Below are 12,428 nucleotides of genomic sequence, written 5' to 3' on the forward strand. Positions count from 1 at the left end.
TCCATGCAGTCAGTTTTCCAAGTTGTGTAGACAGAATGGGGCTTGGCCTTTTGTACTCCAAATTTTAGCTTTGTTTTTCTTTTTTTGGTCTCCAGAACCTGGGATTGAACTCAGGGCCTCACATATACTACCACTGAGTTACATCCCCAGGCCTTTCTTTCTAAGTTTTATTTGTTTTTATTATTATGTTTATTTACTTATTTGAGACAGGGTCTCACTGTGTAGTTCAGGCTGGCCTGGAACTTACAATGTAGCCCAGGCTGGCTTCAAATCCACAGTGATCCTTCTGCTTCAGCTACCCGAGTGCCTGAGTGACAGCTGTGCACCCCCATGCCTGCCCTCGGATGGATGTTCTTAGTGAGAATAAACTGATAATTTGGCCCTCAGCTTGTTGTAAATGTAGAGCACCAGCATATGCGCAGCCCATGACTCATTTTATAAAGTGCTCCTGAAGCTCCCTGGACCTGTTTGTGTCTCACAGCTTACCACAGTACCAGAACTCCCCAAGAATGTCCATTGTACTCAGTGTGGAAGTGTTAGTAGGCCCTGTTGTGTTTGTGAAAATTAGAGCATAAAATCAGCTGATGTCGTAAATGCTAAAAATACCTTTTAATTTTATGTAAATCGTATAGTAAAACATGCATTTTGTTTTTCCCATGGGGCTTGAACCCAGGACCTTGCACACGCTAGACAAGTAAGGATACCATTGAGCTGCCTATCTGTTCTTTTTTATTTTTAGACAGGGTCTCACTGAGTTCCCCATGCTGGACTCGAATTTGTAATCTTCTTCTTCCCGCCAGTTTAAAATGATTTTTAAGCCGGGCGTGGTGGCTCACACCTGTAATCCCTACACTCAGGAGGCTGAGGCAGGAAGATCATTGCAAGTTCAAGACCAGCCTGGGCTACAAAGTGAGCTCAAGGCCAGCCTGCACTGCGTAGTGAGACCCTGCCTCAAAAAAAAAAAAAAAAAAGAAAAAAAAGATTTAAAAAAAATTTTCTGGGAAAAGAGTCTCACTGTTGCCCAGGCTGGCCTTGAACTCACAGTGAGCCTCTTGCCTCAGCCTTCTGAGTGCTGGGATTACAGGTATGTAACAAAAAGGACTTGTTAAAGCCTAAAAATACAAGATGCTGAAGCTTCAATGGCAGCGACGAACGTCTGTTTTCAGGTGGCTGTCCCTGCCCTCGCAGTCGGAGCAGGCGGTGATGTCCCTGTCCAGCTCGGCCTGCCCTTTCCTGCTCACACTGCGGGACCGTCTGCTGCAGCTGGAGCAGCAGCTGTGCTTCTCCTTGTTTCAGATGTTCTGGCAGCAGCTGGTGGAGAAGCTGGATGTGCACATCTATCAGGAAGTGAGTGCCGGGCTGGGGGCGGGGGGCGGAGCAAAACCACCCCACCCCCATCTCACGCGCTCTCCGGGTTTCAGGTCATTCTGGCCAATCACTTCAATGAAGGCGGAGCGGCCCAGCTGCAGTTCGATATGACTCGGAATCTTTTCCCCTTGTTCTCTCACTACTGCAAGAGGCCAGAAAACTATTTTAAACAGTAAGCTTAATGTTCAACAATGATGGATGTATCAAAGTGTGAGGGGGTCGGGTCCTCGACAGCCTCGGAGTCCCGTGGATGTTTGGGGGGAGTAGGGCTGAATAAAGCCTTAAAGCACCCACTGTGCATCTCCTGCATGTTCAGGGACCAGGGAAACCAACTAAGACGAAAGGTGTGACCGTGCCCTCAAAGTGGACAGAGCTGGGTATGAATTCTGCATGGGCTCTGTTTTCCGGCCTTTGGTTTTATGCTCCTATTTGCTTAACCACCAGGGAGAGAAAATGAAAGCAAGTGCAGCCTGCCATTCAATAAATGTGACAAACAACACATACATTTAGTGCCTAATAATTGGCCAAACCTGAAGAAAGTTTGTTTTCTTACACATTTGATACATGGACTTTGGTTCTAAGTATAATTTTAAGTGTATGAGAGAATAACTTAGAAATATTTTCAGAATTTGATTTAAAATTTGCATTATGCAGTTTGTGAGATTATGAGACATTTTTAATAATTAAAGGCTTAAGTTCACCTATTTCAGAAAGATACGACTGTTTCTAAATTGCTTTTAGCATTCTGCCTTCCTGCTGCTTGAATGTTCTTTTTTCTCTTTTCCCGTATCTTAATCTCCCTAAAGTCATAGCTACACTTCATCGACTGTCAGTATCAAGTACTGTGTTTAGAGAAATAATGGGCACCTACTGAAAGCAGTGACTTCTTTTTGTCTTTTTGAGACAGGGTCTCACTATGCAGTTCAGGCTGGCCTTGAACTCGCAGCAATCCTCCTGCCTCAGCCTCCTGAGTGCTGGGATCTATTATTATAACCCTTTTTAAAGAGCCAAATAGTAGCCAGGCGTGGTGGCTTATGCCTGTAATTCCAGCACTTGGGAGGTTGAAGCAGGAGGATCGTTGCGAGTTCGAGACCAGCCTGAGCTACAAAGTGAGCTCAAGGCCAGCCTGAACTGCATAGCGAGACCCTGTCTCAAGAAGACAAAAAAAAAAAAAAAAAAAAAAAAAAAGAGCCAAATAATCTGTCCATAAATAGTTCTTATAAATGATGTGCAGCCAGCAGTGCAGGGAAGCGATTTCATTTCTCCTGGTGAAATTGGTGTGATGTGGATTTGACAGATTAACAGAGCTCTCGCCTCTTCCTCTCCCCGCAGTGTGAAAGAAGCCTGCGTTGTTCTGAATTTGAACGTGGGCTCTGCGCTGCTTCTGAAGGACGTGCTGCAGTCAGCGTCGGGGCAGCCTCCTGCCACGGCGGCCCTGAATGAAGTTGGCATTTATAAACTGGCTCAGCGAGATGTTGAGATTTTACTTAACCTGAGGACAAACTGGCCTAACCCAGGGAAATAAGAGGTCTTTGAGAAGATGGTGGTTTGGTTTTGTTCTGTTCTTTTCATCAGAAAGGCAGCGGGATTTCGAGTTGTACGACCAAGTTATGAATTAATGAAACCGGACACATGAGAAGTTTACAGAATCATTTATTAGCCTGGATTTATGGTGTTACTAAAATGCCTTCCATATTTCCCAAGTCCTTGCGTTCCTAGGAAAATAAAAAAACAAATCTCAGAAACTGAAAACCAAGATTCCATTTACAAATATAATGCTGCATATGTGTATTGAAAAGAAATACAAGAGCAGCTGGGTGTGGTGGTGCACACCTGTAATCCCATCGCTCAGGAGGCTTCGAGTTCAAGATCAGCCGGGGCTACAAAGTGAGCTTCAGGCCAACCTGAACTGCACAGTGACAGCAAAGATAAATTATATTCAACTTTTAGGCTCCTGTGCTAATTAAGGGAAAGTCTATTACAGATAATCAAATACAGCCAATAAAGTATTCTAAACTACTTAAGAATGCAGAGGTTCTTGTATCCATATTAGGAGTTCACTGTCTTTCTGTGAGAAAACACATTACGAAAGGGTGGATAAGCTGGGCCTCTACATTAGCGCTGTTTCATTTAAAATACCTACTAGTTGTATTCAGAGTGAGAGTCTTTCCCCTCTGAATGAAACACTTGGGGTCACAGCACTGTGCTTCCCCCGTAAGGACTGTAATTAAGCATTTTGTTTAATTTTTATGTAATTATTGATGAAACGCAACTCTTTTTTTTGTCTTTTTCTTTTTTATCGGTACCAGGGATCAAACTCACAACTGCACACTTGCAAGGCAGGCACTTATGCCACTGAGCTAAATACCTAGCCCCATGATGAAACACAACTCTTAACTTTCTTTTTTTCTTCCAAGACAGCCTGGCCTTGGGCTGTATTATATAATGATTTCTTGATTAAGAAATCTCAGAGAGTAAAATGCAAACAAACTGAGCTAAATTAAATCAAGGCTTTCTACAACTATCAAATTTTATTTGAATTTTTTCCCTTGATTTAGCATTTAGTTGATGCTTTAAATTTTGTAATAGCTCAAACCTAAAACTGCAGCCAGGTGTGGTGGTGCAAGCCTGTAATCCCAGACTTGGGAGGCTGAGACAGGAGGAGCACCATGATTTTGAGGCCAGCCTGTGCTACAGAGCAGGACCTAGTCTCAAAATACATAAATACAACAACAAATCAAATCTAAAATTTTCAGGCATCATAAAACCTCTACTACTGATAAACATGTACTTGGCAGTACTGCTGAAGAAATATTTTTGAGATCCATCCTATCACTTGTTTTGTTTTGTTTGAGACAATCTCCCTCTGTAGTTTAAGCTGGCCTTGAACTCCCTGTGTAGCCCAGCCTGGCCTCGAACTCACCCAATTACCGTGTCTTTTACACAGACTGTCCCATCCATGTGTGGAGTCCACAGCTTTTCAAGGAGTTCTAGCAGGTCAGGGCCTTGGCCTCATCCTCCCCAGGGTTTCCCACTGAGAAAAGAACAAACTTCTAACTCCTCCCCCCTCCCCCTCCCTGAGGGGCGCTCTTCCCTGTCCTTGCTTTTGAGTAGCTGAAAGTTGCAAGGAATGAAACGATTCTCTCCAAAGCTAGGAACCAGTGATATCAGTGATATTAGTAATACTCAGGGGCATGGCGCGTCTCTACAATACTCAATTAAAAGACAGACTTACACTTCATCCCGGAACTTATCCAGGGTTATTATGTGTCCATCATCACTTAAGACCTCATCCGCAGGACACAGACCCAGGTTCTTCAGAGCTGTGGAAGTTAGAATAAGAACTGAACCTTTACAGAGTGGGGACTGTTCTCAGCTGGAGAAAGTCACGGAGCACCCTCAGCCAGGACTCCAACCATGGAAGACACCAACCTTCTTTATACTGCGCAAAGGTTATGGTGCCTCTGCCGGAGGGGTCCATCATGTCAAACATAGCCACGATGTTAGAGCTGTCCACGAAGAAGGGGAACGCAACGCCAGTGGCTTTCGCAATTCTCAGACGTTCCAGTAGAGAGATTAAATACTCTCTTGGTTTTACTGCAATAGAAGAGATCCAACTCTTTCTGGTATGAAATTAAAATACATGCCAAATGGAAACAGTCATTTTATTGTTGTTGATTTTGGGTTTTTTTTTTTTTTTTTAGACAAGGTTCCGCCATGTAGTCAGGCTGGCCTGAGGCAGGAGGATTGTCTGGAGTTCCAGGCCAGCTGGGCTACATAGTCAGTTCAAGGCCAGCCTGAACGTGCCTGTTTCAGCCTCCCAAAAGTGCTGGGGTTACAGGCATGCACCACCATATGGTGGAAGTAGTCATTTAATAATTATTAAACACCTTGTTTAAGGCACTGCACTAAGTACTAGGGTTACAGGCCTGGTTTTGATGAAACTTACAGCCCAGCAGGAAATATCAGGCATTGAACATATAAATAATGACATATGCAAGTGCTCCATCTCAGGTGATTGAATACAAAAGCCCAAGAATTGGCCCTTAGGTTTTGCTTTGCTTTTTTACTGGAACTGAACCCAGGGCCTTTGCACTGACCTGCAGCTCTAGCCCTTCTTGTTTCCTTAAATTTTGAGACAGGGCCTCACTAAGTTCCTAGGCTGGGTGTGAAATCCTACCTCACCCATCCTGCATCAGTCACGCTCCCTCTGGGCACCACCAAGGCTGGGCTGGCTTGCACCTGACCTTAACGAACAAATAAACTCCCCAGGTGATCTAATTCTCAGGCAGAGTTAAGAACCAGAAAGAGGAAGAGCATGATACAGAAAAGACATTGGTCAGCTCGGGGCAGGGGCAAATACGATCACAAGAACAGATACAGCATAAATGTTCATGTCCAACACAAAACGAGTATTTTGAATTAAAAGGTTCTTTCATTTAAGCAGTTTTAAAGATGAAAAATCAGGATAGTTCAGACTGGCCTTGAACTCATTATATAACGCAGGTTAGCCTGTAACTCAAGGCAATCCTCCTGTCTCAGCCTCCTGAGTGCTGGGATTACAGGTATGTGCCACCATGCCCAGCTTCTCATCTTTTCAAAACAGCTGTTCTAACAAATGGGATGAGGTCTCTCATGATGGTTTTCATCTGCATTCCCTTACTAGTGATGTTGAGCTTTTTCATATAATTTCTCCATCTGTATTTCCTTTGAGATATGTCTTTCAAGTCTTTTGCCCTTTTTCTTTTTCATGGTGCTGGGGGTTGAATTGAGTCCTTTACCTGCTTAAATATTGGGTAGCTTGCTTTTTTACTGTTGAATTCCTTATATATTTTGGACATTGACTATCAGATGTGATACAGTAAATTTTACATATTTATGGAGTATGCTGTGATATTTCAATACCTGTATGTTCTGTGTGATAATCAGACCAGGGTAACTGACATATCTACCACCTACAATAGGACATTTATTATTCCTTTGTGTTGAGAACACTGAAAATTCTCTTCACCTATTTTGAAACATTCAATTAATCTGTTAGCCCAGATAGCTTACTACACTAACCAACTAAAGTTATCTCTTCTATCCCTTCGTTCCCCCATCTTTTCAATCCTTAGTGTGTATGTGTTGATAAATCTAATATGGTGCCTTATCTGTACAACTTTCAATAGAGTTGGCAATGAATAAGATACTAAAGGCAGGGCCAGGGATTTAGCTCAACGACATCAGCGCCTGCCTGGCAAGCGCGAGATCATGAGTTCGATCCCTGGTACAAAAAAAAAAAGATACTAAAGGCAATCACACTCCCTACAAAGTCTTCCATTCTTCTTGAATGTGTATCAAAGTCAGAAGCAGAAAAAAGTGCAAAGTTTGAATTTCCACTCATTACATTTTTTTTTAAGGCTCACATACATAATGCTAAGTGGAACTCGGTGTGCTACTTTGATGCAAATCTAAACCAAGTATATTGCTGCATATCTTTTAGACTATGAGATATTTGTTTAAAGTCTACAATTTATACTCTACCTGCTTATAAAAATGTTTGGAAAATGTTTATAACAACAGAAATATATTTAAGAAAGATTAACTTTTTTTTGTTTATTTGTTTGGTATCAGAATCGAACCCATGACCATGTACTTGCAAGGCGGGCACTTATGCCGCTGAGCTAAATCCCCAGCCCTGAAAGAGTAACTTTTTTTAAAAAATTTTTTTAATTTTTTTAAAAGCCAGTCAAATTTAGCAGTGGGGTGGTGGTGGTATATAAAGAGTAACTTTTTAAAGCAGGAAAGGAAGAACCAAATGTTACTAATTACTCATGTCTTACAAATACCAGCTCATGACAGTCAGTTCTTCAAGAAAGACGAAGTTCAGCTTCAGCATCTTAATAATAATAGCTAATATTTAGCTGACTGTTGTGCTGCGCACCTGTAATCCCAGCACTCAGGAGGCTGAGGCAGAATGATCACCATGAGTTTGAAGTCAGCCTGGGCTACCTAGTGAGACCCTATCTCAAAATACCATCAAAACAAAATCATCACCACAAAAAGAAAAATGTAACAGCTAGTGTTTATTAACCTCATCCTGTGAGCATGATACTGTGCAAGGATTTTCCGTGGGTTACTTCACATACAAGGCCATGTGGCCGATGTAGATCTGGGCAATGGCTTTCCAGTGCTCGCAGACATTACCACACTGCTGACTCAGATGCAGGACGGCATCTTCAGTTGCCAAACTGACTCTGCTGTGACCTTCCCTGGTGCATCTCAGCAGCCCCCAAATTCATCTTTTCCTTCCATACCCAGAGTTGCATCACTCATCAGTACTATTAGAATTGCTGCCTTTAAAATTTTTTTCCAATTTTATTTTAGCCATTCCCTAAAAATCTGTATCTCTGCCATGCATAGCATAGAACTGTCACTGCGAAATGGCTGGCAGCCAACTACCATATGCCCGGTGAGAATATATTTCTTACTTAGGGCCAAGTTTTCCTACTGGCCGACTTCAGGACAGCCAGCTTTTCCTACTAACTGATTTATGAAGACCTGCTGGGCTCCAGAGCTCTTAGAATTGAGCATTGAGAATGGTGACAGTGGACCTGTTTCTTCCATAGTAATATCCAAAGCAAGCTGCCTTATTTTCTGTAACTCCCTTACGATTCCAAGATTTTCAAACTGGGACACACGCCATGATGCCTGGACTTCACAAAAGATCAACCATATCAAGAAGTGGGAATATCTGCAGAAGAACGTTTTAGGACAGGACAAGCAACTTGTCATGCTGCATCAGACCAACACTGCAGACACCGGAAATTCCCTTTCCTCTGTCCTTGGGGACACCTGTCAGGCCACTGGAGAAGCAGTGCACAGTCAGCCTGTGGCTGCTCCCCCTCCTCCTACCCAGTGCTTGGTCCCTCGCTGTGGTGGCCCTGCCCCACCTTCAATGCCTGGGAAGCAATTTCCAGGAATCTGCATTGTTCATGGGGTAACAGCATCTCAGCTTTCCAAACTGATAAGCAAATTACTCTTTCGACAGCTTTTATGTTATTAATGTGTGACTATTCCCTGACTCCTGCCCATCTCCTCTTTAGCTAAGAGAATTTTGTCTTTATCTGTGTAGATTCTCTTTTCCCCTGCTGTATCTTCCACGGTAAGAGACTTCTGGTTTTGCAAGATGGGTATAAGGCCTTTGGTGTTGAAGCAAAGCAAGGCATTGTCGGCATGCTAAATTGGCCGAAATGACGAAGAGCTAAGAGTACAAAGCAGGACCGGAAACGGGAGACAGAAGAGCCGAATGGCAGGATCTGTGCTGCCCTGGGTGATGCAGTTGGGAAGCCGGTTGGGGAGGCTGTAGAGTGATTCGGCTATGGACTAGGAGGTCACAGCTCCTCTTTGATTCCTACTCTCCATCATTGGAATGCTTGTGCTTTCCTGAATGCAATTCTGTGGGGAGACTGAGATGCCTCAGTATCATATGTAAGGGCCTATCTGGTTATACAGGTATACACATTGTAGACAGGCATATATGTACACACAGACATCATACGGATTATACTGCAACAGCAAGCAGAAACACTAAAATGACAGCCACGATTTGGAGGCAGATTTATTTACATCGATGGGCACCGATTGGGATCAGTCTCTCAGGCCCTGATCTCTGGTGGTCTAGGACTTATATGAGATAAGCAAGCAGGAAGTAGAGAGGCAGAATGGCTGGCAACTGGGGACAGGATTACACAGTGCTCATCACATTGCCCTGATGTTTCTAAGAGACAGGGGCAGGTGGACCTGGAACAGGAACCATTACCTGGGCAATACACCGAAGTTTACTGGCTGAGGGTGTGTGTGTGAATTTTCTGCTAATATAAATTATACAACATCTGAAAGTATATATTTTATTGCATGTATTACATATCATTTTTCTTAAAAACAGAACTGTCTGAAGGCTGTAAGGATACATTATCAAGCGACTAGTGAAGGTCTGATAAGTGGGCTCATTGATACAGTGACTCAGAAAATCCAAAAACATTTTTCTTTTTGTGTTGTTGTCAGGACAAAAAAGTCAATTTTCCATTCAGTTGACCCACTGGCTTCTTTGATATTCTTTTCAGTTTTAACTTGCTTTTGTTATTCATATAATGTTTAAAATGCCCCTAATTAAGGTGATGAAATGTCTTAGTTTCCCTGAGACAGATCTAGTTTACTATGTTTACTGACACAATTATTGATATCTACTTCCATTCCAAATATCCCTGGTTTAGATGATACTCCAACCCATAACAAACCATTAGTAAGTACAAGAAATAGTTAATGGGCAACACCAAAATAACATGACAAATTCTCACAATCTTCAGCAGATTCATGAATTGTATCTTTCTGATCAAAAGTACCTTGTACTTTTTAGGTAAAAGAGGTTAAAAAAAAAAAAAGGTTAAAAAAACCCTTAAAGAATCAGGCCAATAGTCCAATAATCAACTAACAATTCCAGAAAGAAAAAAAAAAAGAACATTTTCTAGCCTTGAAACAATTTACAACATTTAAAGAATCATCAAGTACTTCACACAATAAATTTAAAGCAATAAAAACAACAAAATCACCCCAAGCCATATAAATATTTAGTGCATTGGGGACACAATAAAAACACAATCCTAAAAAACTTCTGAAGAGAAAAATACATATGTCATATACAGATCAAGAATCAGGTGATGTCTGTAATCCCAACTACTCAAGAGGCTGAGGAAGGAGGGTAGAAAGAGAAGGAAGGAGAGAGGGAGAGAGGGACGGAGGGAGAGAGAAAGGAGGGAGGGTGCACTGGGGCTGTAGCTCAGTGACAGAATGCTTGCCTACCACATACAAGACCCTGGGCTCAACCACCAGTACAAGGGAAAAAACCCCATGGAACCCGATGACCTATGACACCAACTTCTTAGCGCACCCGCAGAAGTCGGTATAATATACAGCAGGCTGGCATTTTGGGCACTCCATGTGGGGCTGCAGGTTCTGATTGTGCATTCTGAGGAGGACAGATAACCATTTTTGTCTTTTTCCGTTTTGTTTTTTTGCAAAGGGTCTGGCTATGTAGTTCAGGCTGGCCTTTAACTCATTATGTAGCCCAGGTTGGCCTTGAACTCACAGTGATCCTCCTGCTTTAGCCTTCCAAGTACTGGGATTACAGGCATGTGCCACCATACCTGGCCATGTCCATTCCGACCATGGCCAAACTTTGTTTTGCTTTGCTGTGTTCTGTTTTGTTTTGTTGCAGTAAGGATTGAACCCAGGGCTTTCTCACTAAGCTACATACTCCCCAGTTCTTTAAAACAATTTTTTTAAAAAATGGTTTGAGTCAGGGTCTCATCACATCATTAAGTAGCCCAGATGGGCTTGGACCTCCCAATCCTCCTGCTTCAGCCTTCTAGAGTAGTGGGATTACAGGTGTGCACCACCACCCCCCTATCTTAACTTTTTTTTTGTCTTTTAAAAACAGGGTCTCCCTATGTAGTTCAAGCTAGCCTTGAGCTCACTGTGTAGCCCAGGCTGGTCTTGAACTCACAAAGATCCTCCTGCCTCAGCCTCCCAACTGCTGGGATCATAGGTGTGCGGCCACCATGCTCAGCTTTAACATAACTTCTTGATCCTACAAGAAACAAAAAGTATGAAATGATTCAAACTTTGTAAGGGATTCAGGTTTATAAAACTGTCAGGAAAAGCTTCTCAATCAACTTTCTAGCTCACCTTATCAATTGTGTAGTTCAGTTACTAAATTAAAAACTCGTAAGGTTTGCACTGGAAACACCTGTTGCTTGGCAGGCACAAGGCTGATTTACGTATTGCTTAATCTTCCCCACATTCCCAGAATTGCAACACATAACGATTACAGTTTCGTGGGGAGTTGACACACGGCCATAACACATTTTAGTATTTTTGTACCCATTTTCCATAAGAAGAAATTAAGCTCAAGCCCCCACAGTACTAAGGTGTGGGCAGGTGCCTGAGTGCCAGCCTCAGACACACTCTCTTAGCCCCAGTCCCTCGACCCGGCCAGAGCTGGCCGCCCCTGGCCCACGGCTGGCACAGAAGGTCGTTCTGCAGTGCTGGCTCGCTGACAGCCTCGGGATCGCTGAGCAGCCTCAGAGCTCAGGCAGCCCGGGGCTGCAGACACAGAGCGTGTGGAGGACTACTCCCGAGCGAAACAGGGCAGTCCGGGGAACTTTTGGGGACAAAGTAACAAGGCAAGACACTTACTAGGCCGAACAAAGAGGAGGACGCTGGTGAGGTGGTGCAGCAGCTCCATGATTCGATGTTTTTCCAAATAACCCCTAGCTTGACGTTCCCTGCTCTGCACCGGCTCCATAGCTCAGCGTCCGAGCGGTTGCTAGGCGACCACGCAGCGCGCTAGCTGTTCGACTCCGCCCCTGCCCGGCGGCGTAGTCACGTGACTGCTTCCCGCGTGTCCAAAACACGTTCTTGTTCTTTACGTTGACTTCTCTGCCTCGCCTGCTTCTCCTCACCCTCCTTCTCTAGCTCCCCACTTCCATTTGCAAAAGAGTTCCCTCATTTTTATTTTTTAGTAACAAGGGATCGCAGGCGCTATACCGCTGAGCTATATCTCCAGCCCCTGAGTTCCTTACTGGCTTTTATTTTGCTCTTTGTGTTGTAGCTTTTTCCACATAAGAAAAACCATGCAATATTTAAGCTTGTGTCTGATTTATTTCAATTAATGACATCCATTTTCCTTCAATGAGTTTATCCTTTATGGCAAAGTAGTACTCTGTTGCGTATAAATACCATATTATCCATTAATCTCTTGGTGGACATATAGACCACTTCCAAGATTTAGCTGTTGTGCGGCTATAAACATGAGTAGGCATGTATCAGTGTACTGTGTCTTGTAATTGTTTTGGAGGAAAAAAGTGTTAAAAATTGTTTTGGGAGAATACGTAGAAGGGAAACAGCTGGGTCTAATGGAATTTCTAGTTTTTTGTTTGGAAACAGGGTCTCACTATGTAGCCTAGGCTAGCCTCAAACTTATGGCGCTCTTCCTGCCTCAGCCTCCCAAATGCTGA

General features: G+C 43.2%; 2 protein-coding genes across 2 annotated transcripts in view; one reads left to right on the top strand and one right to left on the bottom strand.

The window, feature by feature from the left end:
- The window catches only part of Rint1 (RAD50 interactor 1), a 22,683-nt gene extending 19,296 nt beyond the window's left edge, over window positions 1–3,387 (top strand). The window contains exons 13-15 of the mRNA XM_003469800.5: window positions 1,167–1,347; window positions 1,422–1,540; window positions 2,701–3,387. Coding sequence (XP_003469848.1) covers window positions 1,167–1,347; window positions 1,422–1,540; window positions 2,701–2,893 — 493 coding nt within the window. The 3' untranslated portion in view covers window positions 2,894–3,387. The remainder of the gene's footprint in view (window positions 1–1,166; window positions 1,348–1,421; window positions 1,541–2,700) is intronic.
- Efcab10 (EF-hand calcium binding domain 10) lies at window positions 3,005–11,770 on the bottom strand. The gene is made up of 4 exons (XM_003469853.5): window positions 11,608–11,770; window positions 4,801–4,965; window positions 4,604–4,691; window positions 3,005–3,083 (listed from the first exon to the last, which is right to left on the bottom strand). Exons 1-4 carry the CDS (start codon window positions 11,714–11,716, stop codon window positions 3,047–3,049), a joined length of 399 nt encoding a protein of 132 aa, XP_003469901.2. The 5' UTR covers window positions 11,717–11,770; the 3' UTR covers window positions 3,005–3,046.
- Between the last annotated feature and the right edge of the window lie 658 nt (window positions 11,771–12,428).

Source organism: Cavia porcellus, unplaced genomic scaffold (assembly GCF_034190915.1).
Source record: "Cavia porcellus strain 051 isolate PalLab524CR breed Dunkin Hartley unplaced genomic scaffold, mCavPor4.1 scaffold_2, whole genome shotgun sequence".
Classification (NCBI taxonomy): Eukaryota; Metazoa; Chordata; class Mammalia; order Rodentia; family Caviidae; genus Cavia; species Cavia porcellus.

Bases quoted from the DNA above. Each gene is read 5' to 3' on its own strand.
- Efcab10 (XM_003469853.5), bottom strand. From the start codon at position 11,716: ATGGAGCCGGTGCAGAGCAGGGAACGTCAAGCTAGGGGTTATTTGGAA. The intron at 4,692-4,800 runs GTTGGTGTCTTC...TAACTTCCACAG, and splicing joins CTTTGCGCAGTATAAAGAAG to CTCTGAAGAACCTGGGTCTG. The intron at 3,084-4,603 runs GTAAGTCTGTCT...TTATTTTCCTAG, and splicing joins GATAAGTTCCGGGATGAAGT to GAACGCAAGGACTTGGGAAA.